The sequence below is a fragment of the Lithobates pipiens genome, unplaced genomic scaffold (assembly GCF_037356315.1).
Source record: "Lithobates pipiens isolate NorthernLeopardFrog02 unplaced genomic scaffold, aLitPip1_a1.2 Scaffold_35, whole genome shotgun sequence".
Lineage (NCBI taxonomy): Eukaryota > Metazoa > Chordata > Amphibia > Anura > Ranidae > Lithobates > Lithobates pipiens.
The window spans coordinates 20,582,882-20,610,692 of record NW_027507811.1 but is presented as its reverse complement, the minus strand read 5'-3'; the positions used below and the strand labels follow the sequence as shown (position 1 = coordinate 20,610,692).

The 27,811-nt window shown below is 44.1% G+C and overlaps 1 protein-coding gene across 1 annotated transcript; it reads left to right on the top strand.

Annotated features, from left to right (window-relative positions):
* Nucleotides 1-1,125: 1,125 nt before the first annotated feature.
* Nucleotides 1,126-26,534, top strand: LOC143955193 (uncharacterized). Its single transcript, XM_077465282.1, has 8 exons — nucleotides 1,126-1,227; nucleotides 1,727-1,850; nucleotides 1,967-2,064; nucleotides 2,177-2,326; nucleotides 2,438-2,576; nucleotides 9,207-10,918; nucleotides 23,457-23,595; nucleotides 25,092-26,534. The coding sequence occupies exons 1-8, from the start codon at nucleotides 1,141-1,143 to the stop codon at nucleotides 26,081-26,083; spliced, it is 3,441 nt and encodes a 1,146-aa protein (XP_077321408.1). The 5' UTR covers nucleotides 1,126-1,140; the 3' UTR covers nucleotides 26,084-26,534.
* Nucleotides 26,535-27,811: the final 1,277 nt, after the last annotated feature.

Genomic DNA, 27,811 nt, shown 5'->3' with positions numbered 1-27,811 from the left:
AATAATTGTATTCATTATGACAATAATAAAACAATATTAACGAACATTCTTATTTTGTCCGATTCTGAATCTCCCGTCCATTACCAGTACCAGTCTCCTACTCCCATATTAAAAAAGGTCAGCAGCAGAAGAAAACCTCTGATTGGTCAACAAAACACCAGTCATGTTTCCGTTGTAACGGAATTTGGATCCGAAATTCGTCAACGAAATTTCGTATAAAATTCGGAAGCATAGCAATTTGTATTTCGGATGCTTGCCAAAGGAACGAATTTTTGATTCGTACGAAAGGAATCGCACATGTCCAATCTGAGCTATGAGTGAACCCCAAGACCTCATTCACACACACAGCTTTATTTATGAACTTTAAGGTTTTAGACTGAGCAGGAATTTTGTAAGTCATGTTGTGTTTGTGTTCGCTAATAATAATGATTTTAGTGTATTTTTTGTAAAAAAATGTTTGAGATTTTTGGAGAATTGAGACCCTGTCAGGTGAGCTGTACAGGGCCCTTTGATTTCTGACAGCAGCCCTGCCCGTATTGCCAACACATCGGGGACAATTTGGCGGCACCAAGAGAATCGTTTTTGGGGAGTATAATGCACCCCGTGGAAGATAAACAGTTTGGGTTTATTTTTGAGAAGGAAAGAGGGATACATCAACCATTCCTTTGGTTTAATGTATACAAGAAATTAACGAACGCACCAAGAAGTGGCTATAAGAGTATGAAAAAAATCCCCCAATGTATTCTGTCGTTTTTATATTCTCCATGAGGGGGCAATCTTACTTCTTGTCAGTGGAACGCAACAAACGGGAAGTGATAGGAGAGGTAAGCAGGTGTTCCCGTCAGATTAGGCGACCCGTCAAAACTTGTAACGGAAATTACATTCTGTCACGGGCAAAACAGTGTCCTGGATTTCTAATTACTCTATTTCATGATTTAAGCTCAATTTAGTGGTAAAAATAAGTGTGAAATGCAAGATTTCGGTGGGTGTAAAAAGATGTCCACTTGGCGACTTCAGACTGCAGGCTTAGAGTGGGCGAGTGCTGGGTGTACCAAGATGGCTGTGACGGAACGTCACTTCTGTTACGAAATCTGACGGTTCGCCTAGTCTGACAGAACACAGGAAGTAAAACAGGAAGTGATGTCACATATAAACAGGAAGTTCCGGGTTAGAGGTGAGTCAGGAGGAAGTAGAGAGGAGACATTACTGGGACTGGCAGCAGAGGAGGTGATAAGATATTATTATCTATTTACATCCAGTAACCCCCCCCCCCGTCATGTCCGTCCTCTTCCTCCATAGTCACTGTGATGTCTTTTATCTCCAGCAGATGATGATGCACACTTATTGTAAAACATTAATAAACAAAACAATTGTATTCCTGTATATAACTCTGACCGATACCATAGTGCTGTACAGAGAACACTGAGCCAGTCACATCACTCTTATCTCTATTAATAAAACACAGACCTGACCGGAGAGGTGAGGAGGATTCTGGGAGGTCACATGACATCACTCTTATCTCTATTCATAAATCACCCACCTACCTTTTTAAATATTAAACTATGTGTATTAGCCCATACCAGAAGGGGAACCGGTGTTAGAGCTCGGATATTAATAATTATACGATATTTGGCAGCACCAGGTTTTAGCTCCCCAATTCTGGGACATTATCCAGTAACAGACAAGGGATGTGTCTGGATGGTGACTGTATCATTGTGTGTGTCAGGTTCCTATAAGGTGTCAGGATGTCACTGTCTATTTCTCCATGGAGGAGTGGGAGTATTTAGAAGGACACAAGGATCTCTACAAGGACGTCATGATGGACAATCAGCCGCCCCTCACATCACCGGGTAAGAGGAGACTTTATTGTAAAGGAGAGAGCAGTACGGAGGCTCCACCTAGATCCCCCATCATCTGATAAACACATAGAAACAATGTATTCAGTCAGTGTGTGTGTTTCCTACAGATGGATCCAGTAATGGGAACCCACCAGAGAGATGTCCCCGTCCTCTGTATTCCCGGGATTCCACACAGGAAGATCACCCCATCCCCCACCATCATCAGGTAGGTGGGACTAAGAAACTAGGTAGAAAATGTATCCTAAAAAAAATACCATTCCTCAATGTAATCTCCTTTCACTTTTTCATACATGTTTGCTATTCACTTTGGGGTTTAGGGTGAAGAATTAAAAGACATAAAAGTTGAAGTTAAAATAGAAGAGGACAAGACATTGATAAGTGGAGATCAGCAGTCTATGGAGGAGGGAGGTCTTCTGTATTCCCGGGATTCCACACAGGAAGGTCACACCATCCCCCACCATCATCAGGTAGGTGGGACTGAGCAACTAGAACTCAAAATGATTCTAAACTATGATAGGATATTCTTCTATGTAATCTCTTGTTATTTGCAGTAATATTTCATCATCTTTGGGGTTTAGGATGAAGAACTGAAAGACATCAAAGTTGAGACTAAAGAAGAAGAAGAGAGGTTGGTGAGTGGAGATCAGCAGTCTATGGAGGAGGAGGAGATAATTATGGAAAGTAAACAGGAGGAATCTTCTCTACATATGGACACAAGTAAGTAATAAACACTAAATGCAGAGAGAATTCATATTTTCATTTTACTTCTTCATATAGTATATAATGTCATGTTCCCAACAAATGAGGAGGAGATACTGTACACCATATGAAAGGTCCATCTCCATTCCTCAATATAACGTCATGTTCCCAACAAATGAGGAGGAGATACTGTACACCATATGAAAGGTCCATCTCCATTCCTCAATATAACGTCATGTTCCCAACAAATGAGGAGGAGATACTGTACACCATATGAAAGGATCATCTCCATTCCTCAATATAACGTCATGTTCCCAACAAATGAGGAGGAGATACTGTACACCATATGAAAGGTCCATCTCCATTCCTCAATATAACGTCATGTTCCCAACAAATGAGGAGAAGATACTGTACACCATATGAAAGGTCCATCTCCATTCCTCAATATAACGTCATGTTCCCAACAAATGAGGAGGAGATACTGTACACCATATGAAAGGTCCATCTCCATTCCTGTAACATCACATTGTCATGTTTCCAATAAATGAGTTGCAGGAAGGTCCATTTCTTAACCCTACAGTACAGGACACGGGACTTAGTTTTAACTGGGTTATATGCAGCTACCTTCAGGTAACAGGACACTGGGAGAAAAACAAAAACCTTCTACTCCCAACAAGCCTCAGTTTTTGCAACTGTCTTTAGGTGATGGTTGTCTTCTACTGAGTGAAACCTACATCTCTCTTTTGGTAAAAATGTTCTTAACCAGTTGCCGACCGCCGCACGACGATGTACGTCGACAGCATGGCACGGGCAGGCATATGGGCGTACATGTACGTCCCTTGCCTCCCGCGGGTCGGGGGCCCAATCGGGCCCCCGCCCGGTGCCTGCGGCGGTCGGTTTTCGTCCGGGAGCGATCCGGGACGAGGGGGCGGCCACCCCCTCGCGATCGCTCCCGACGAATAGAAATCCCCCGTGACATCACTTCCTCTCCTGTAATGTAAACACAGGAGAGGAAGTGATGTATTCTCTCCTCCGTGTCGGTATTTTTCGTTCCGACACGGAGGAGAGCGGATCGGTGAGTTGCACCAACACTCTACACACACAGTAGAACATGCCAGGCACACTCACACCCCCCCGATCACCCCCCCAATTACCCCTGCCCCCCAGTCACAGTGACACCAATGTCATTTTTTTTTTTTTTTTTTGCATTGGTGTCATTTGTGACTGTAATAACTGTTAGGGCAGTTAGGGTTAGCCCCCTTTAGTTCTAATGTACCCCCCTAACCCCCCCAATAAAGGTTTAACCCCGTGATCACCCCCCGTCGCCAGTGTCACTAAGGCTGGGTTCACATTGCAGCGGTTTATGAGAACGAATGTGATTCGCACCGCACTGCAGTGCAAATCACATCCGATCTCTGTGCGATTCGAGTTCAGCCATTCGCCGCACCCGCCACACCCGCCGCACCCGCCGCAAATTCGCACGGGACCCTTTTTTTGGCCCGCAGCAGAATCGGATCGCATGGGTGTTCACACCATGCGATCCGAGTTTGCAGATCGCACTGCGATATGCGAACTGATCTGGGGGTGTCAGTAACATTTCACTGACACTCCCAGCAGTTCGCATAGGGCAGTGTGAACTGCCGCCGGGAGGCATGCGATGCGGGAACCCGCCGCGGATTCGCGGCGTTTCCGCATCGCTCCAGTGTGAACCCAGCCTAATAAGCGATCATTTTTCTGATCGCCGTATTAGTGTCACAGGTGACGCTAGTTAGGCAGGTAGGTATTTAGGTTCGCCGCAGCTTTTTATAGCGCCAGGGACCCCCATATACTACCGTATAAAGCCCCCTGATTGCCCCCTAGTTAACCCTTTCACCAGTGATCACCATATAACTGTTACAGGTGACGCTGGTTGGTTAGTTATTTTTTTATAGTTTCAGGGCACCCGCCATTTATTACCTAGTCTCACTAGTGTACCCCTAAATTTAGGGGTGTCTACTTTCCAAAATGGGGTCATTTGGGGGGGGTTTGTGCCATCTTGGCATTTTATGGCCTTCAAAACTGTAACGCCCTTAGAAAGCCTGAAGGCGGTGCTTAGTTTTCGGGGCCCCGTACGTGGCTAGGCTCCCAAAAAGTCCCACATATGTGGTATCCCCGTACTCAGGAGAAGCAGCAGAATTTATTTTGGGGTGTCATTTCACATATGCCCATGGCATGCGTGAGCAATATATCATTTAGTGACAACTTTGTGAAAAAAAAAAAAAAGTTTGTAATTTTCCCGCAACTTGTGGCAAAATATAAAATATTCCATGGACTCAACATGCCTCTCAGCAAATAGCTTGGGGTGTCTACTTTCTAAAATGGGGTCATTTGTGGGGGTTTTGTGCCATCTTGGCATTTTATGGCCTTCAAAACTGTAATAGGTAGTGAGAAGTGAACTCAAAAATTTACGCCCTTAGAAAGCCTGAAGGCGGTGCTTGGTTTTCGGGGCCCCGTACGCGGCTAGGCTCCCAAAAAGTCCCACATATGTGGTATCCCCGTACTCAGGAGAAGCAGCAGAATTTATTTTGGGGTGTCATTTCACATATGCCCATGGCATGCATGAGCAATATATCATTTAGTGACAACTTTGTGAAAAAAAAAAAAAAAAAAGTTTGTAATTTTCCCGCAACTTGTGGCAAAATATAAAATATTCCATGAACTCAACATGCCTCTCAGCAAATAGCTTGGGGTGTCTACTTTCTAAAATGGGGTCATTTGTGGGGGTTTTGTGCCATCTTGGCATTTTATGGCCTTCAAAACTGTAATAGGTAGTGAGAAGTGAACTCAAAAATTTACGCCCTTAGAATGCCTGAAGGCGGTGCTTGGTTTTCGGGGCCCCGTACGCGGCTAGGCTCCCAAAAAGTCCCACATATGTGGTATCCCCGTACTCAGGAGAAGCAGCAGAATCTATTTTGGGGTGTCATTTCACATATGCCCATAGCATGTGTGAGCAATATATCATTTAGTGACAACTTTGTGTAAAAAAAAAAAAATATTTTTTTTTTTGTCATTATTCAATCGCTTGAGGCAAAAAAATAAAATATTCAATGGGCTCAACATGCCTCTTATCAATTTCCTTAGGGGGTCTACTTTCCAAAATGGGGTCATTTGGGGGGGTTTTGTACTGCCCTGCCATTTTAGCACCTCAAGAAATAAGATAGGCAGTCGTAAACTAAAAGCTGCGTAAATTCCAGAAAACGTACCTTAGTTTGTAGATGTGACAACTTTTGCGCAAACCAATAAATATACAATTATTGACTTTTTTTTTTACCAAAGACATGTGGCTGAATACATTTTGGCCTAAATGTATGACTAAAATTGAGTTTATTGGATTTTTCTAATAACAAAAAGTAGAAAATATCATTTTTTTTCAAAATTTGCGGTCTTTTTACGTTTATATGGCAAAAAATAAAAATCGCAGAGGCAATCAAATACCATCAAAAGAAAGCTCTATTTGTGGGAAGAAAAGGACGCAAATTTTGTTTGGGTACAACATTGCATGACCGCGCAATTACCAGTTAAAGCAGCGCAGTGCCAAAGTATAAAAAGACCTCTGGTCATTTACCAGCAAAATGGTCCGGTCTGAAAGTGGTTAAAGTCTCTTCTATCAATCACTAGCTGCTCCGTAGCCGCTCTGTCATTTTACGTGGCCTACCACTTTCTTGTCTGAGTTGCTGTTGTTCCCAGTTGCTTCTACTTTGTTTATAACAGTTGACCGTGGAATTTTTAGTAACCAGGAAATTTCATGGATGGACTTAGGTGGCAACCTATCACGGTACCACGCTTGAATTCTCTGCATGCCTAGGTGCGTGATTTTATACACCTGTGGCCATGAAGGTGATTGGAACACCTGAACCCAATGATTTGGAGGGGCGTCTAATACTTTTGGCAAAATAGTGTGTGTGTATATATATAACAGGGATCTGCAATTAGCAGACCTCCAGCTGTTGCAAAACTACAAGTCCCATCATGCCTCTGCCTCTGGGTGTCATGCTTGTGGCTGTCAGAGTCTTGCTATGCCTCATGGGATTTGTAGTTCTGCAACAGCTGGAGGTCCGCTAATTGCATATCCCTGATATAAAATATATATGTGTGTGATCTGGTGCACAGATGCCACCCTGTAGTGCAGTTAAAAAGCCCGCCTGGTGCCAACGTGCACCCGTTACAAAGCCATGAGCAGAGGTTCTTAGGCTTATGCACCAGAATGTATGCAACCAGCTTTCCTGACGCATCATGGCAGCACACACACTGGGTTGTGACTTCGCCCCACAACCTGATAGGACTGGTTAGCTATAAGTTTTGAAGAGGAGCCCCCCACCCCCGCTGTATTCTCCTCCTTTTTTTTCTCACCTGTTAGGACTGACGGGATAAAGCACGGACCTCTTTCCGCTTCGCCCCAGCTAGGTTTAGCCTCTCCTAGTTGGAAGCCCTGACTGTACAGTCTCTAAACGAGCTTCATGCAGGGACCCCACTCTGATGGTCTCAGGGGCGTTTAGGGGTGCAACGGATCGTCACCGATCCGTGATCCGAATGGGTCACCCTGCTCGGATCGGCACATGCCGCACTCCGCGGTCTCGGCCTTAGGAAAGGCCGCGGCTTCGGCCTAGCTCCGAAGCGGCGGCCATCTTTCTACACCCAGGCTGTTAAAACTGTGATCGCTCCGACGGAGAGATCACTTGTAAACAAACCGGCGTCATGTCATGACGCCGGTTCCCCTCTCCCCTCTCTGTACTGATCTGTACAGTGGAGGGGGAGAGATCCAGAGATGGAAGCAGCCACCCCTCCATACCCTGCAGTACCCAGCAATACCCTGCCAATACTCTAGCAATACTCTGTAATACCCTGTCTGCCAATACTCTAGCAATACTCTGTAATACCCTGTCTGCCAATACTCTAGCAATACTCTGTAATACCCTGTCTGCCAATACTCTGTGATACCCTGCCTGCCAATACTCTGCGATACCCTGCCTGCCAATACTCTGCGATACCCTGCCTGCCAATACTCTGCGATACCCTGCCTGCCAATACTCTGCAATACCCTGCCTGCCAATACTCTGCAATACCCTGCCTGCCAATACTCTGCAGTACCCTGCCTGCCAATACTCTGCAGTACCCTGCCTGCCAATACTCTGCAGTACCCTGCCTGCCAATACTCTGCGATAACCTGCCTGCCAATACTCTGCAATACCCTGCCTGCCAATACTCTGCAATACCCTGCCTGCCAATACTCTGCAGTACCCTGCCTGCCAATACTCTGCAGTACCCTGCCTGCCAATACTCTGCGATAACCTGCCTGCCAATACTCTGCAATACCCTGCCTGCCAATACTCTGCGGTACCCTGCCTGCCAATACTCTGCAATACCCTGCCTGCCAATACTCTGCAGTACCCTGCCTGCCAATACTCTGCAGTACCCTGCCTGCCAATACTCTGCAATACCCTGCCTGCCAATACTCTGCAATACCCTGCCTGCCAATACTCTGCAGTACCCTGCCTGCCAATACTCTGCAGTACCCTGCCTGCCAATACTCTGCAGTACCCTGCCTGCCAATACTCTGCAGTACCCTGCCTGCCAATACTCTGCGATAACCTGCCTGCCAATACTCTGCAATAACCTGCCTGCCAATACTCTGCAATACCCTGCCTGCCAATACTCTGCAACACCCTGCCTGCCAATACTCTGCGGTACCCTGCCTGCCAATACTCTGCAATACCCTGCCTGCCAATACTCTGCAATACCCTGCCTGCCAATACTCTGCGGTACCCAGCCATACTCTGCGGTACCCAGCCGTACCCAGCCATACTCAGCCAATATTACAGTGGGGGAGATGTTGTATATTACAGTGGGGACTATATGGTGGTGGAATTTTCACAGGTTTTTGCAAATTAAATTATTATTTTCTGATCCGAAAAATGATCCGATCCGTGACTCTGATCCGAGGAACGATCCGATCCGTGACTCTGATCCGAGGAACGATCCGATCCGTGACTCTGATCCGAGGAACGATCCGATCCGTGAGTTTTTTGATCCGTTGCACCCCAAGGGGCATTAGATAAGTCTTATCACAAGCCTTAAATAGGCTCACACCACCGGGCAGCGACCCTCATCCTTTTCCTTCACTTTCTTATTCATTTTTCCTATTTTACCTTTTTGTTTTAGATTGTTTTGTTGACTTTCCAAGCCCCTTTTCTTGGAGTACAGTACGGCACGCGGGTTCCTCTCGCTGTTCCTTAGTGTTTGCTATAAACTGAGGCTTGTTGGGAGTTGGAGGGTTTTGTAGGGCTGTGGTTCTCAGCCTCAGTCCTCAAGTACCCCCAACAGGCCATGTTTGCAGGTTTTCCTTTATCTTGCACAAGTACAAGTCAATGGTTTGGTAATTTGGCAGCTATTTTGTCTTAGAGAAATCCCCAAAACAAGGCCTGTTGGGGGTACTTGATGATGGAGGTTGAGGACCACTGATGTAGGGGATGTCTCTGCATCTCAAACCAACAAATAGGACTTTGAATTCAAAACCTCAAGAAAATGTGAAACCTTTTAATATTGTTTTCCACCACTTGGGGGCGATGTGTGGAAGACCTCTGATGGACATTTGATTTCCTCTCTCTATAGATCATAGTGCAGAAGATGATGACATCATGAAATGTACTCCAGGAGGAAATCCCGTTACTCCAAATATACACCCCAGACCTTCCCAATTGGGGGGATCAATGGATCCTGAGGAATCCTCTGATGGACCACAAACTGTTACTCCAGATATAAATCTAAGATCTCGGAGTATGGAGAGATCAGCAGATCCATCTAATCCCATGGAATCTTTGTTTAGCAATGAAGGAGATCATTCATCTTCATCGTGTGGGAAATCCTTCAATGAAAACAGGGAACTTTGTCTACACGAGAAATGCCATCTCTATTCATGTTCAGAGTGCGGGAAAGGTTTCATTCATAAAGGGGACCTTCTGAAACACCAGAGAAGTCACAAGGGTCCCTATTCATGTTCAGAGTGTGGGAAATGCTTCAGTCGGAAATGGCACTTTCTAACGCACCAGAGAAGCCACACGGGCGAACGTCCTTTCTCATGTTTAGAGTGCGGGAAATGTTTCATTGAAAAGGGAAAACTTCTTATACACCAGAGAAGTCACACAGGTGAGCGTCCCTATGCATGTTCAGAGTGCGGGAAGTGTTTCATTGAGAAAGGAAAACTTCTTATTCACCAGAGAAGTCACACGGGTGAACGTCCCTATGCATGTTCAGAGTGCGGGAAGTGTTTCATCGAGAAAGGAAAACTTCTTATTCACCAGAGAAGTCACACGGGTGAACGTCCCTATGCATGTTCAGAGTGCGGGAAATGTTTCATTCAGAAAGGAGACCTTCTTAAACACCAGAGAATTCACACGGGTGAGCGTCCCTATTCGTGTTCAGAGTGCGGGAAATGTTTTCCTGAGAAATCAGGACTTCTTATACACCAGAAAACTCACACAGGCGAACGTCCCTATTCATGTTCAATGTGCGGGAAATTCTTCGTTCTCAAAAACGTACTTGTTAGACACCAAAAGATTCACACAGGTGAAAGTCCCTATTCATGTTCAGAGTGTGGGAAAGGTTTTATCCTAAGAAGTAGACTTGTTAGACACCAGAAAATTCACACAGGTGAACGTCCATATTCATGTTCAGAGTGCGGGAAATGTTACATTGAGAAAGAAGGCCTTCGGAAACATCAGAGAATACACACCGGTGAACGTCCCTTTTCCTGTTCAGAGTGCGGGAAATGTTTTACTCAGAAAAAAGTACTTCTTACACACCAGAGAAGTCACACAGGCGAGCGTGCCTACTCATGTTCAGTGTGCGGGAAATGTTTCATTCAGAAAGGACACTTTCTTACACATCAGAAAAGTCACACAGGCGATCGTCTTTATTCGTGTGCAGAGTGCGGGAAATGTTTTACTGAGAAAACAGCGTTTCTTATACACCAGCGAAAACACACAGGTGAGCGTCCCTATTCGTGTTCAGAGTGCGGGAAATCTTTCATACAGAAAGGAAACCTTGTTAAACACCAGAGAATTCACACAGGCGAGCGTCCTTATTCGTGTTCAGAGTGCGGGAAATGTTTCCTTCGGAAAAGTTCACTTGTTACGCACCAAAGGATTCACACGGGCGAGCGTCCCTTTTCTTGTTCAGAGTGCGGGAAAGGTTTCCTTCAGAAAGGAGACCTTGTCAACCACCAAAGAAGTCACACGGGTGAGCGTCCTTATGCGTGTTCAGAGTGCGGGAAAAGTTTGGGCTACAGGAAATCGCTTGTTGCTCACCAGAAAATTCACACGGGTTCATAGCATTTTTTTTGCTGCTTCAGGCTGTTTTTTTGGGGGGGGGCGGGGCAAAAATATTTTATTCTATTTTATTTTATCCAGTTCGGCTCCAGAGCAATTTTTTTTTAATGTAAAAAATCTTTTATATTTATATATTTATATAAATATATAATAAATAAATATTATATCTTTATATAAATAAATATATTGTTTATTATTTATTTATATAAAGATATATTATTTATTTATTATATATTTATTTTTTTATTTATATAAAGATATAATAAATAATATATCTTTATATAAATATATAATAAATAAAATATTTTTATATAAATAAATATTTATTTATTTATATTTATATAAAGAGATATTATTTATTACATCTTTATATAAATATAAATAAAATAAATATGAAATAATATATCTTTATATAAATAAATATATATTATTTATTATTTATTTATTTAAAGATATATTATTTATTATATCTTTATATAAATAAAAAATAAAAAAATATAATAAATAAATAATATATCTTTATATAAATAAATAAATATATAAATTTATATTTATATCTTCTGAGGCTTTTAAAGTGCCCACCTATGGTGATTTTTGGACACCATAGTTTTTGGCGATATTGCCGGCGCACACAATTTTAAGACATGGAATATTTGGTATCTATTTATGCAATGCAACCTCATCTTTTATATTATATATTTTTTTTCAGACACCCTAGAGAATAAAATGGTGGTTGTTGCAACAGATGTGGTGCGACCATGCTTGACACACGTAGGCGCACCCTGGGCTTGCGATTGCGCAGGTGTGGAGGGCAACGAGGGGTTTAGCTATTTTTTTTTTAAATTATTATTCTAATATATGTTATAGTCTTTTTTTTTCTCCTTTTTTCTTTATTTAAATTTTTTTTTTTTACTTGATTGCTATCACAAGGGAAGAGACTGGGAGATCGGTCCTCATCCAATCACCCATAAAGGGAATTTTCAGAGGACGATCTCTGTACAACGTATACTCAAAATTTGATGAAAAAGATTCCATTCTTTATTAGTACAAAAAACTATAAAAACAGCATATCAAAACGAGGGGTTTGGTTATTTTTTTAAAATTATTATTATAATATATTTTATTTGTTTGTGCACTGGTTCAAATCATTTGGTGGAGGGGGGATTATGGTGTGGGTTTTTTTTTTTTTCAGGGGTTGGGCTTGGCCCCTTAGTTCCAGTGAAGGGAAATCTTAAGGCGTCAGTATACCAAGATATTTTATTATTATTATTATTATTTTGGACAATTATTTATTGTCCAAAATATTTATTTATAAATAAAATATTTATAAATAAAATATTTATTTATAAATTATTATTTATAAATTATTATTTATTTGGACAATTTGGAAATATTATATTTTGGACAATTACATGATCCCAACTTTATGGGAACAGTTTTGGGTGGAGGAACTTGACTGGCCTGCACAGAGTACTGACCTCAACCCGATAGAACCTTCTCATCCAACATCAGCGCCTGACCTCACAAATGCGCTTCTGGAAGAATGGTCAAACATTCTCATAGACACACTCCTAAACTTTGTGGACAGCCTTCCCAGAAGAGTTGAAGCTGTTATAGCTGCAAAGGGTGGAGCCAACTAAATATTGAACCCTACGGACTAAGACTGGGATGCCATTAAAGTTCATGTGCGTGTCCCAATACTTTCGGTAGTGTAGTGTAGTTTTTAATAGCCATCTTGTCTTCCACCGCATGCCCCCTCCTGGATTAGAGAACCCTTATCCCAGCAAACTCTGTGATTTTATGCGGGTTCCCTTATATGGATACTCTTCACAAGTGATCCTGATGAAGATGTTTGACGACTCGAAACACGTTGAGATAAATGTTGAAATGAAAAAGAAAAAAAAGATCTGTAAACCCTACCTCAGAAATATTGGAGATGGTGCTATACATGTTTTGTTTTACATTTGTATAATAAACTTTATGATTTTATAAATATATTTTTGTGTGGTGCTATTTACTATATGCCTCAAAAAAAAAGTCCACTGCTACAAAAATTATTATGTTTCATATGTACCATTCAGGATGTGGGCATATAGGACAGAGAACCTCTTTCTAAGTTGTATTAAAAGTTTTTCTTTTTTATTCTATTCTGTCTTAGTCTATTCTGCTCTATTATTTTCTTTTATTTTCTATTCTGTTTTATTCTTTTATTTTCTATTCTGTTTTATTCTGTTCTGTTCTATTATTTTCTATTCTATTGTGTCTCCAGGACAGTATTTACTGCATTATACCATTGTTCAAAATTTAGAGGATTGGGGAAAAGCCAATGTTGGGAAGATCAATTTCTATTCTATTCTACTCTATTGTGTTTTGTTTTATTCTATTCTTTTATTTTTTACTGTATTCTATTTCATTTTATTCCATTCTATTCTTTTATTTTCAATGCTATTCTGTCTTATTCTATTGTTTTATTTTCTATTATATTGTTAGAATTTTTTCTATTTTTTTATTTTCTATTCTATTCTTTATGATGTGCTATTCTATTCTGCTTTAGTCTATTTTATTTTATTCTATTATTTTCTTTTCTATTATATTGTTTGAATTTTTTCTATTCTTTTATTTTCTATTCTATTCTATTCTATTCTTTATGATGTGCTATTCTATTCTGCTTTAGTCTATTTTATTTTATTCTATTATTTTCTTTTCTATTATATTGTTTGAATTTTTTTCTATTCTTTTATTTTCTATTCTATTCTTTATGCTGTGCTATTCTATTCTGCTTTAGTCTATTTTATTCCGTTTTATTCTATTATTTTCTTTTCTATTCTGCTGTATTCTGTTTCCAGGACAGCATTTACTGCACTGCACCATTGTGCAAAATTTCAATCGGGGGGGATAGCCAACATCTGGATATCGATTTTCTGGGATAAGAAGAAGCGGGTGAGCAAAATTTTCTATGTTAGAAGATGGCCAATCATCCGGGAGTATGCCCAGAAGAGCTCATTTGGGGTCAGACGTTTATTTGGATCGAGCAAATATCACAAAGTGTTTGAAAGACCGCTGTCCAGCATTAAAATGATTTGGGACATCTCCATAACCTATGCGCTAGAGTAGAAGTAGTCAAGGCTGCTGATAACTGGGTGCCGCTGGCCCTCCTGTACGGGGCCCGGGCCCAATCAGTTCAACAGGGGGACATAAGTAGTTTGACCAGCAGGGTGAAGGGGATCTTGGGTAGGAGGAAGGGGTTAAAGGTGCAGTTGAGTGGGCAGTTACTGGAACCAATTCCCCTGTAGTTCTCCATGGAAGCAGCTGAAAGCCAACTTCTCCTCCTCACCCTCTTGCCAGCTTTCAGCTGCAAATTTGGGGCATCTCCATTACACATGCACTACAGTAAACATATTCATGTCTGCTGATAACGGGATACCGCTGGCCCTCCTGTACAGGGCCCGGACCCATCAGTTCAACAGGGGGACCTGAGTAGCTGATCAGCGGGGTTAAGGGGATCCTGGGTAGGAGGAAGGGGCTATAAGTGCAGTTGGCAAGGGTAGCAGTTACAGGAACCAATCTCCTGTGGTTCTCTATTGAAGCAGCTGAGAAGCAACTTCTCCTCCTCGCCCTCTTGCCAGCTTTCAGCTGCTGCAGGTGGGAAATATAAAGGGTCAGTTCCAGTAAATGCCACTAGTGTGCAAATGTTGGGGATTAGGGGATAGTCAACGTTGGGAAGATCAATTTTCTTGGATAAGAAGAAGAAGAAGTAGCGGGTGAGCAAAATTCTCTGTGCAGATGATGGCCAATCATCCGGGAGTATGCCCAGAAGAGCTCGTTTGGGGTCAGGGGTTATTTGGATCAAGCAAATATCAAAGTGTTTGAAAGACCTCTGTCCAGTATCAAAATAATTTGGGGCGTCTCGATAACCTATGCACCAAAGTACCTGTATTTAGGGCTGTTTATAAGAGGGTATCTCTGGACCCCCTGTACGGGGCCCGGACCCATCACTTTAGCTGAGGTACCTGAGAAACTGACCAACAGGCTGATGGGGATCCTGAGTAGGAGTAAAGGGCCATAAGTGTGGGTTTGGGGGGCAGTTACTGGAACTGGGAAAGGGATCGTGGACAGGGAGGGCGATTCGTGCAGTGAGGGGGCATTTCTGGAACTGATCCCCTATAGTTCCCTTCTGAAGAAACTGAAAGCTGGCAAGTGAAAGATGGACACTGATGAGGCTGCATTAATGGGTGCTAATGAGGCTGCACCGATGGGCACTGATGAAACTGCACTGATGGCTGCTGATGAGGCGGCACCGATGGCTACTGATGGGTGCTGATGACTTGGCACTGATAAGGCTGCACTGATGGCCACTGATTAGGACATCCTCCCAGCACTGATGGCCACTGTCGGGCACTGATAGTCACTGATGAGGCTGCACTGATGGGCACTGATGACTTGTCACTGATAGTCACTGATGAGGCTGCACTGATGGGCACTGATGACTTGTCACTGATAGTCACTGATGAGGCTGCACTGATGGGTGCTGATGAGACTTCCCTGATGGCCACTAATAAGGCTGCATTGATGGGTGCTGATGAGGCTGCACTGATGGCCACTGATGATGGACATCCTCCCAGCACTGAAGGCCACTGTCGGGCACTGATGACTTGGCACTGATAGTCACTGATGAGGCTGCAATGATGGGTGCTGATGAGATTGCACCGATGGCCACTAATGAGGCTGCATTGATGGGTGCTTATGAGGCTGCACTAATGGCCACTGATGATGGACATCCTCCCAGCACCGATGGCCACCGTCGGGCACTGATGGCTTGGCACCGATGGCCACTAATGAGGCTGCACTGATGGGCGCTGATGAGGGACATCCTCCCAGCATTGAAGAGCAACGCTGTAGCCATATACCAGCTATTGCGAGGGTCAGCAATCTGTAGAACCAGATCTACAAGTAGATCGCAGAGAGGTGACTGGTAGATCGTGGTCTGGGCTTGCTGACCCGCCATTCCAGAGCATCAGACAGAGTGCAACGCAGAGGGACTACTTGTAAAGTTGGAGGTGTAGTAGGGAGAAAGAGCCGCATAAGCCCATGCCTCCTTTGTAGTGCCGCCTGCTGTCCCATGAGGAGTGATACCAACTGCACTCCACTTCTTATCCCGGATAGCGGTCTCCAGAGTGGTGCCAGCAGCAGAAAAGAAGAGGTCTTCAGGTCAGTGTGTATACAGTATAGTATAGGGCTGCTTTCACAGTAATGTGCTGCAGTCTACCCACACCGTGGTGCAGTGCAATGTACCTGCAGCTTTCCTGCGGGTTTTCTGTGTTTAGCCATAGACTTCTTTCCTATCCTGCGGGCTTGGTGCACCAAGTGCAGCATACACCGCTGCTCCTCTCAAAAAAGAGACCCAAGTGTGTTTGACGGGTGGTGAGGAGGTGATATGTTGCCTCCTCACCACCTCATTTAAACCCATGATTGGCGTGCAATGCACGTGATAGCGACACAGTAGTACGGCAATTAGAGGTTTAAATCTGGTGTGAGTGGACGACACTGTGCCCACTGATCCTTGGCTTCTCCCGTCTTGTTCAGGTAGATCTCCACCTCTTTATGGTTGCCCACCCCTGAGCTATAGCGCGGGCGGGAATTTGTTAAGGATCGTTCTTTGGCTTTTTTAAGTACTTTTGTAGTATATGCAGGTAAATTGAACAACTCGCGAAAAAGCAGCTGTCAATGAACTTAAAGCTGAACTCCGGGGAAAAAAAGTCCTCCCTTGCTTCTGCACGCCCCGGGGACAGATAACAAGGACTATTCCTTACCTCATCCCTCGCAGACCCCCGGCACAGTCTTTACAGGCACTCGTGGTGGTCATCAACCCCTGTCCTCAGGGCCCACTAACAGGCCAGGTTTGCAAGATAACTGAAATACATCACAGGTGATGTCATGTGCTGCTCAGTGATTGCAGTATTCTAGTCTGCATCTCCCCCCAAGGTAATACATAAAACCTGGCCTGTTAGTGGACCCTGAGGACAGGAGTTGATGACCACTGCTCTACAGTCAATAAATGCAATGCAGAGCTAATAGCCCCGCACTGTACATGAGATGGTAAGAGAGAAAAGGAGACTGCTGGCTTTTAGGGGAGCGAGGGATAAGGCAAGTTAAAGTCTCCATTGCTGATATTACCTAGTTCACGACCGCCGGCCGTCAAATGATGGGCAGGCGGCGCACCTATTGTGGTGGGAGGGCATCATATGACGTCCTCCCATTTAAACAGGGAATGCGCGCGATCGTGCGCGCGCATCCCTGTTTCTTCGGTGGCTGTGTGTCACGGAGACACCGCTCGCCACCGAAGGGGGTGAACAGCCATTGGGTATGGCTGTTTACCACGTGATTGGCCATGATGAAGTCACGGGCGATCACAGATGGTCACACCCCCACTGTGCACGGCGCGTGCGATCGCGAGAGCGCGCTGCGCGTGCACATCGGTGGCGGTGTGTTCCCGGGAACACTGCTCATCACCGACGCTGGTAAACAGCCATTGGCTGGCTGTTTACCCACGTGATCGGCTGTGATCATTTCACAGCCAATCACTAAAATGTAAACAAACCGCGGTAACGAGATGTTACCGGGTTCTCCTCCTCACCCACCAATCGTGCGTGAGGAGGAGATTGCGGTAACATCTCGTTACCGCTTACAGTGTACACCAACACACACCGATTCCCCCCCCAATAAAGAGGACCTGTCACCACCCCTCATAGTACCTGTCGCTCACAGTCCATCAGAGTACCCGAGTACCTGTCACAGTCCATCAGAGTACCAGAGTACCTGTGACAGTCCATCAGAGTACCCGGGTACCTGTCACAGCCCATCAGAATACCCGAGTACCTGTCACAGCCCATCAGAATACCCGAGTACCTGTCACAGCCCATCAGAGTACCCGAGTACTTGTCACAGTCCATCAGAGTACCCGAGTACCTGTCACAGTCCATCATAATACCCGAGTACCTGTCACAGCCCATCAGAATACCCGAGTACCTGTCACAGCCCATCAGAGTACCCGAGTACCTGTCACAGTCCATCAGAGTACCCGCGTACCCATCAGAGTACATGAGGACCTGTCTTGGTCCATCCGAGTACCTGTCACAGCCCATCAAAGTACCTGAGTATCTGTCACAGTCCATATGAGTACCTGAGCACCTATCACCACCCTTCAGAGTACCCAAATACCAGCCACCAGGCCATCAGAGAACCTGTCACCAGGCCATCAGAGTACCCGAGTACCTGTCTACAGGCCATCAGAGTACCCGAGTACCTATTTGCAGCCCATGCCTCATAGAATATATACGTTGGGGTGTTTGCTTTCCAAAATGGGGTCATTTTGTGGGTAATTTCAATGTCCTGGTGCTCCAGGACCTTCAAAAGTGTGATAGGGAGGAGTGAAATGAGATGTGTCATTTACGCTCCTATAACGCCTGAAGGTACTACTTCAATGTTCCGCCTCTCTATGTGACCAGGCTGTGTAAAAGTCTCACACATGTGGTATCGCCATACTCGGAAGGAGTAGCAGAATGTATTTTGGGGTGTCATTTTTGCTATATACATGCTATGTGTTTGAAATATCTTATAAATTGACAACTTTGTGTAAAAAAAAATGCGTTTTCATTTTTTTCCACATTTTCCAAAAACTTCTGAAAAAATATGAACCGTTCAAATAACTCATTATGCCTCACAGATTATACGTTGGGGTGTTTGCTTTCCAAAATGGGGTCATTTTATGGGAAATTCCATTGTCCTGGTGCTCCAGGGCCTTCATAAGTGTAATAGGTGGTTGAGAAATGAGATGCGTCATTTTTGCTCGTAGAACGTCTGAAGGTACTACTTCAATGTTGGTGCTCTGAGCACAAATATCCCCCAATCCCTCCCCCTAGCACAACCCCCCCCCAATCCCTCCCCCTAGCACAAACCCCCCCCAATCCCTCCCCCTAGCACAAACCCCCCCCAATCCCTCCCCCTAGCACAAACCCCCCCAATCCCTCCCCCTAGCACAAACCCCCCTCCCCCCAAACCCTCCCCCAACAACTCTGAGGATGAGATTACAATTGTTTGAGAGCATAAAAATGTTCAGATTAACCCCATTGTTACTGAACACCTTCTGTGCCTGTGATTTGGGGTGATGGGAGTCATGGTCAAAGTTCATATTCACCATCTAATTGAAGAGATTGGTCAACCAGGGACACAGATCAGGTCTAAAGCCCAACGCCATTCAAAATAAAATTTCCAATGCAGTGGGATTGTGCCTGCACTGCCGGGTCAACTGTTCATTTTTTGTCTAGGACAGTGGTCTCCATACTGTGGCCCGGGGCCAGATGTTGCCCTTTGCTTGGCTTCATCTGGCCTTTGGAGTACTATTCTTCTCACTAACGCCAACAATGGGGCATAATTCCTCCCACTGATACCAATGATGGGTCACTATTTCTAACCCCCGATACCAATGATGGGGCACGATTTTTAACCCCGATACCAATGATGGGGCACTATTTCTCACACTGATACCAATGGTGGGCTAGGACAGTGGTCTCCAAACTGTGACCTGGGGACATATGTTGCCCTTTGCCTGGCTTTATCCAGCCTTTGGTGTACTATTCGTCCCACTAATGCCAACAATTCGGCACTATTCTTCCCACTGATAACAATGATGGGACACTATTTCTCATCCTGATATCAATGATGGGTCACTATTTCTCACACTGATACCAATGATGGGTCAACTGCTTGTTTTTTGTCTAGGACATTGGGCTCCAAATTGTGGCCAGGGGCCAGAGGTTGCCCTTTGCTTGGCTTCATCTGGCCTTTGGAGTACTAGTCCAACCATTGACCCCAACAATGGGGCATAATTCCTCCCACTGATACCAATGGTGGGTCACTATTCCTCCCACTGATATCAATGAAGGGTCACTATTTCTTACACTAATATCAGTGGTGGGTCATTATTTCTCACCCTGATACCAATGATGGGTCGCTATTCCTCCCACCGATACCAATGATGAGACACTATTCCTCACACTGATGCCAATGATGAGGCACTATTTCTCACACTGATGCCAATGATGGGTCACTATTCCTCCCACTGATGCCAATGATGAGGCACTATTCCTCCCACTGATGCCAATGATGGGACACTATTCCTCCCACTGGCATTAATGATGGGGCACTATTTCTTACACTGATATCAGTGGTGGGTCATTATTTCTCAACCTGATGCCAATGATGGGTCGCTATTCCTCCCACCGATACCAATGATGAGACACTATTCCTCCCACTGATGCCAATGATGGGTCACTTTTCCTCCCACTGATGCCAATGATGGGTCACTATTCCTCCCAATGATGGGTCACTATTCCTCCCAATGATGCCAATGATGGGTCACTATTCCTCCCACTGATACCAATGATGGGGCACCATTTCTCACACTGATACCAATGGTTGGTCATTATTTCTCACACTGATAGGAAGGATGCATTGTTTTCTCCCACTGCCACCGGGACACTTTCTGCTCCCAATAGCCATAGTCCATCCCTCCTAAAGTCTGAAACTGGCCTTTTGGTTATAAAGTTAGGAGACCCCTGGTCTAGGGTATTGGAGAACGAAGATATAGTCACCCAGATCCTCTGATCCTCCCTGCACAAGACCAATCCCTGTGGCCCCTGCGGTTTAGTGGTCTTGCGCGGTGGACTGTTCCTGAAGTCATCAACCCTATAGATCTATTCTAGACATGACACTAAGGCTGCTTTCACACTGGGGTGGTGCGGGCATCGGCGGTAAAGCGCCGCTATTTTTAGCGGCGCTTTACCGTAGTTTTAGCGGCGGTCTGCGGGCGCTAGCAGGGTGGTTTTAACCCCCGCTAGTGGCCGAAAAAGGGTTAAAACCGCCCGCAAAGCGCCGCTGCAGCAGCGCTTTGCCGCGGTATTGCCGCGCTGTCCCATTGATTTCAATGGGTAGGAGCGGTTTAGGAGCGGTGAATACACCGCTCCTTCACCGCTCCAAAGATGCTGCTAGCAGGACTTTTTTCACTGTCCTGCCAGCGCAACGCTTCAGTGTGAAAGCCCTCCGGCTTTCACACTGAAGTGAAAGGGGCCGGTTTTTTTCAGGCGCTACACAGGCGCTATTTTTAGCGCTGTAACGCCTGAAAACCGCCCCAGTGTGAAAGGGGTCTAAGAATGGGACTTATTTTATCCCACTGACACCAACTGTGGCCTTTTCTTCCTGACACTTCTCTTCAGTGTGCCCCGGGCTATATTTTCTATATAACATGGCAAAGTATGCATGCTGTGCATTCTGATTATTTTTTTTATTCATGTGTAAAATACACAACAAAACTGAAGAACGCTCCAAGAAGCAGCTGTCCATAGTATTTAAAAATGTCCACTGCAGTTTGCATTTTCTCCACAGGGTGGCGATCTTACTTATCGTCAGTGGAACGCAAAGACAGGAAGTGATGTCATCTATAAATAGGAAATTCCGGGCAAGAGGTGAGATGGGAGGATGTAGAGGGAGATATTCCTGCAACTGACAGTAGAGGAGGTAATAAGGAGCTAATTTTATATTGACACCCAGTAACCCCCCCATTGTCTTCCATTTATCCAACTGTCCATCCAGAGCCTCTGGTTTATAGACCGGATACATCCTAAATATAGAACCATTTATCCAACTGTCCATCCAGAGCCTCTGGTTTATAGACTGGATACATCCTAAATATAGAACCATTTATCCAACTGTCCATCCAGAGCCTCTGGTTTATAGACCAGATACATCCTAAATATAGAACCATTTATCTAACTGTCCATCCAGAGCCTCTGGTTTATAGACCGGATACATCCTAAATATAGAACCATTTATCCAACTGTCCATCCAGAACCTCTGGTTTATAGACCAGATACATCCTAAATATAGAACCATTTATCCAATTGTCCATCCAGAGCCTCTGGTTTATAGACCAGATACATCCTAAATATAGAGCCGTTTATCCAACTTTCCATTTAGAGCCTCTGGTTTATAGACCGGGTACATCCTAAATATAAAACCATTTATCCAACTGTCCATCCAGAGCCTCTGGTTTATAGACCGGATACATCCTAAATATAGAGCCATTTATCCAACTGTCCATCCAGAGCCTCTGGTTTATAGACCGGATAGATCCTAAATATAGAGCCATTTATCCAACTGTCCATCCAGAGCCTCTGGTTTATAGACCGGATACATCCTAAATATAGAACCATTTATCCAACTGTCCATCCAGAGCCTCTGGTTTATAGACCGGATACATCCTAAATATAGAACCATTTATCCAACTGTCCATCCAGAGCCTCTGGTTTATAGATCGGATACATCCTAAATATAGAGCTATTTATCCATCCTCCATACATTTGAATAACAGATACTCCCACTGCTAGGCAACCTTCTGTATACACCCAACCTGGAATCACCTGGCATGTTCAGCTTGAGGAGCATGAACAAATTACAGTACTTTTATTCCCTTATTAATGGAAGCTCGGTATAAAGTTGGGTCGAAATTCTGGACAAATTTCAAGTTCAACTTCATTCAGGGACTTTCAGATGTGTACAATTCAAACATTGCACTAGCACCTATCAAAGATCTCACCACCCAGCTATCAATCTTCAAACATATTTGCTATCACACACCTCTCTCCCCCCAAAACTAATCATCATCATCATCATATACTCTCAACTCAACAATCCAACTGACCCAAAGGCCCGTTCCTAGGTTTCCAAGAAGAGTGAACTTAAAGGTAGTAAAACTTCAGAAGTCTGGCAATAAATTTGGTCCACGTTCTCAATGTGATAATTAAAATATCCCAATCGCCGCACACCTTGTAACCCTGTTCATCACATAGATAATAGCAGCCTCACCTTAGCTCTGTCCAAACCACGGCCACAATGCGTTTTGTCCTACGTACAGTGCTTGGTCATGACTAAGCCGCTTGGGTTGGGTGAAACACGTTGGATGCATGCTTGGATGGTGACTGTATCATTGTGTGTGTCAGGTTCCTATAAGGTGTCAGGATGTCGCTGTCTATTTCTCCATGGAGGAGTGGGAGTATTTAGAAGGACACAAGGATCTCTACAAGGACGTCATGATGGAGAATCAGCCGCCCCTCACATCACCGGGTAAGAGGAGACTTCATTGTAAAGGAGAGAGCAGTACGGAGGCTCCACCTAGATCCCCCATCATCTGATAAACACATAGAAACAATGTATTCAGTCAGTGTGTGTGTTTCCTACAGATGGATCCAGTAATGGGAACCCACCAGAGAGATGTCCCCGTCCTCTGTATTCCCGGGATTCCACACAGGAAGATCACACCACCCCCCACCATCATCAGGTAGGTATTCTAAGCTATGAGATGACAAAGGGGACTGGGCAATAGAACACAAATATAATTCTAAGCTATGAGATAGCATTTATATATATATTATTTTGTTATTGACATTTTTATTAATGTCATCATTTTGGGGTTTAGGGTGAAGAACTGAAAGACATCAAAGCTGAGATTAAAGAGGAAGAAGAAGAAGAGAGATTGGTGAGCGGAGCTCAGACATCTATGGAGGAGGGGAAGATGAATGTGAAAATTAAATTAGAGGAATCTTCTCTTTATATAGATCTAAGTAAGTAATACTCACTAAATGCTGAAACAGTTCACAATTTCATTTTACTTCTATGACTGTAAAGTAAAGGTTGCCTAATTTGAGAAAAGGTACGCTATTCTCTTCCATTGAGGGACACAGATCAGAAACAGTGAGATTATACTGCCTCCTATACCAGTTCGGGACACTGGGAATTGGGAAACATAAAAGTTGTAAGCAAACCCCCATATAACCCAATTATAAGCATGAGACGCGCTCCTGTTGTCTTCCTCCTCACAGGTCCTTCTTCTTTCTGTACCAGCTAATTTCCCTGGCCGTTGCTGGAATGGGTACTTAATTTCGTAAGTTGTACCCCACACAAGCTTATACTCCCTTCATCGGGAAAATTCTATACTGTCCAATACTGTTACTTTTCTTGAGGTATTTGGTATCTCTCAGCTATTTCCCTTTCCAGTAGGACCTCCTGGTCTACTAGGTTGGACAAAAGAGGAGGAGATACTGTACACCATATAAAAGGTCCATCTCCATTCCTCAATATAACGTCATGTTCCCAACAAATGAGGAGGAGATACTGTACACCATATGAAAGGTCCATCTCCATTCCTCCATATAACGTCATGTTCCCAACAAATGAGGAGGAGATACTGTACACCATATGAAAGGTCCATCTCCATTCCTCAATATAACATCATGTTCCCAACAAATGAGGAGGAGATACTGTACATCATATGAAAGGTCCATCTCCATTCTTCAATATAACGTCATGTTCCCAACAAATGAGGAGGAGATACTGTACACCATATGAAAGGTCCATCTCCATTCCTCAATATAACGTCATGTTCCCAACAAATGAGGAGGAGATACTGTACACCATATGAAAGGTCCATCTCCATTCCTCAATATAACATCATGTTCCCAACAAATGAGGAGGAGATACTGTACATCATATGAAAGGTCCATCTCCATTCCTCAATATAACGTCATGTTCCCAACAAATGAGGTGGAGATACTGTACTCCATATGAAAGGTCCATCTCCATTCCTCAATATAACATCATGTTCCCAACAAATGAGGAGGAGATACTGTACACCATATGAAAGGTCCATCTCCATTCCTCAATATAATGTCATGTTCCCAACAAATGAGGAGGAGATACTGTACACCATATGAAAGGTCCATCTCCATTCCTCAATATAACGTCATGTTTCCAACAAATGAGGAGGAGATACTGTACACCATATGAAAGGACCATCTCCATTCCTCAATATAACGTCATGTTCCCAACAAATGAGGAGGAGATACTGTACACCATATGAAAGGACCATCTCCATTCCTCAATATAACGTCATGTTCCCAACAAATGAGGAGGAGATACTGTACACCATATGAAAGGCCCATCTCCATTCTTACAGTAACAATGTCATCGATGCACAAACATGTTATGCAGTGTATATGACCCCTAATTGCAAAGTTTGGAAAATACTTATACCATTTATTGTTGAATGACTTTCCAATAGGTGGGCACTATGTCCGGAATACCTCTGAGGAACCTTCTGATGGATCGCACATCAAGACTCTTTTACCTCACAGTAAAGTTACTATAATAGGTCCATCAATTCCCAATGATTCTTCTATAAGCTATAAAGAAAAGCGTCCGTTGTCATGTTCAGTGTGCGGGAAATCTTTTAAAAAGAACTCATTACTACTTATACATGAAAGAATCCACACGGGTGAGCGTCCCTATTCATGTTCAGAGTGCGGAAAATGTTTCAGTACGAAAGGCCAAGTTGATACACACCAGAGATATCACACAGGTGAGCGCCCCTATTCATGTTCAGATTGCGGGAAATGTTTTGTCATAAAAAGCCACCTTATTACACATCGGAGAACTCACACAGGAGAACGTCCTTATTCATGTTCCGAGTGCGGGAAACGTTTTGTTACGAATGGACAACTTGTTATACACCAGAGAATTCACACAGGTGAGCGTCCTTACTCATGTTCGGAGTGCGGGAAATGTTTTGTTCACAAAGGAGACCTTAGTAAACATCATAGAAGTCACACAGGTGAACGTCCCTTTCTGTGTTCAGAGTGTGGGAAATGTTTTGGCGATAAAGGAAGCCTTCTTATACACCAGAGAACTCACACTGGCGAGCGCCCCTTTTCATGTTCAGAGTGCGGGAAATGTTTCACTATGAAAGAAAGCCTTGTATCACACCAGAGAATCCACACAGGTGAGCGCCCCTATTCATGTTCAGAGTGCGGGAAATGTTTCATTACGAAAGCACACCTTGTTTTACATCAAAGAATTCACACGGGTGAGCGTCCGTATTCATGTTCAGAGTGCGGGAAATCTTTCAGTCACCAAGGAGACCTTCGTAAACATCAAAGAAGCCACACGGGGGTGCGCCCCTATTCATGTTCAGAGTGTGGGAAATGTTTCATTCGGAAAGGACAACTTATTACACACCAGAGAAGTCACACAGGTGAACGTGCTTACACAAGTTAAGAGTACAGAAAGTGTTAAATTCAGAAAGGAGACGATCGTAGACACCAGGGAACGTGGGGCAACTAGACATCTGTTCACGTACACTTTGGTAGGTCGAGACCTTCTGCCATTGAATTCTAGTAATACGATCCTCTAAACATACAGAGATGACTCGGTCCCGCACTCACACAGACCGCACCATGCAACTAAACTGTGCTAATACATGGCCAGATATGACAATACATGGACAACACTTCTTATTGGCTGATATCAGTTTCTGTACATTATTGGTCTTGTTATGTTTTACTAAAGAAGCCGGCTTCTCATTGGTCCAACCAATAATAAATACACTTTATAGTTGATGTTCTTCAGTTGTAGAAGATTTGATGTAGATTCTGCTTTGTTTTTATTGTTTATTAATCACTAATTCTGATTTTCTATAATAAACAAGAACTCTCCGCACTTTCCAATACTCTGTCCTCAGATTTCTTCTTTTTAGGAAAGTATTATAACTCTTAGATGATTGTTGGAAAAAATGATTTACTTATCTGGATGAAGTGACTTTAATGAGACCGCTCACTAAAAAGAGACATTTTTGTGTTTGGTGAATGCTGGCATTAATACACCCAACCGCCTCTTCCGTTCCCCAGGGACTCTATTGTAAGATCTCTGAATGGTATTTCTGGGTCTGCATACCTGCTGTGCCCATTATGGGGGGTTCCCTCCTACCCTGTGCTGAGTTCCCAGGTCAGTACACCTGCTATGCCCATTTCGAGGAGTTTCCACCATCCCTGTTCTGAGTTCCCAGGTCTGAACATTTGCTGTGCCCATTATGATGGGTGCCCATGATCTCTGCATTGAGTTCCTGGGTCAGAACATCTGCTGTGCCCGTTATGATGGGTTCCTACCTTCCCTGAGATAAGCTCCCAGGTCTGTACACCAGCTGTGCCCATTGTGAGGGCTGCCAATAATCCATGCATTGAGTTCCAAGGTCAAAACATCTGCTGTGTCCATTATGAAGGATTTTCACCTTTCCTGAGCTAAGTTTCCAGTCTGTACACCGGCTATCCCCATTATGATGGGTTCCAACTATCCATTCACTGATTTCCCCAGTCTGTACACCTGCTGTGCCCATTATGAGGAGTTCCCACCATCCCTGTGCTGGGTTCCTGGGTCTGTACACCTGCTGTGCCCATTATGAGGTGTTCCCACCATCCCTGTGCTAAATTCCCAGGTCTGAACACTTGCTGTGCCCATTATGATGGGTGCCCATGATCTCTGCATTGAGTTCCTGGGTCAGAACATCTGCTGTGCCCATTATGAAGGGGTGCTACCTTCCCTGAGATAAGCTCCCAGGTCTGTACACCAGCTGTGCCCATTGTGAGGGCTGCCAATAATCCATGCATTGAGTCCCATGGTCAAAACATCTGCTGTGCCCATTATGAAGGATTTCCACCTTCCCTGAGATAAGTTTCCAGTCTGTACATCGGCTGTCCCTATTATGATGGGTTCAAACTATCCATTCACTGAGTTCCCGGGTTTGTACACCTGCTGTGCCCATTATGAGGGGTTCCCACCATCCCTGTTCTAAATTCCTAGGTCTGAACACTTTCTGTGCCCATTATGATGGGTGCCAATAATCCATGCATTGAGTTCCAGGGTCAAAACATCTGCTGTGCCCATTATGAAGGATTTCTACCTTCCCTGAGCTAAGTTTCCAGTCTGTACACAGGCTATCCCCATTATGAT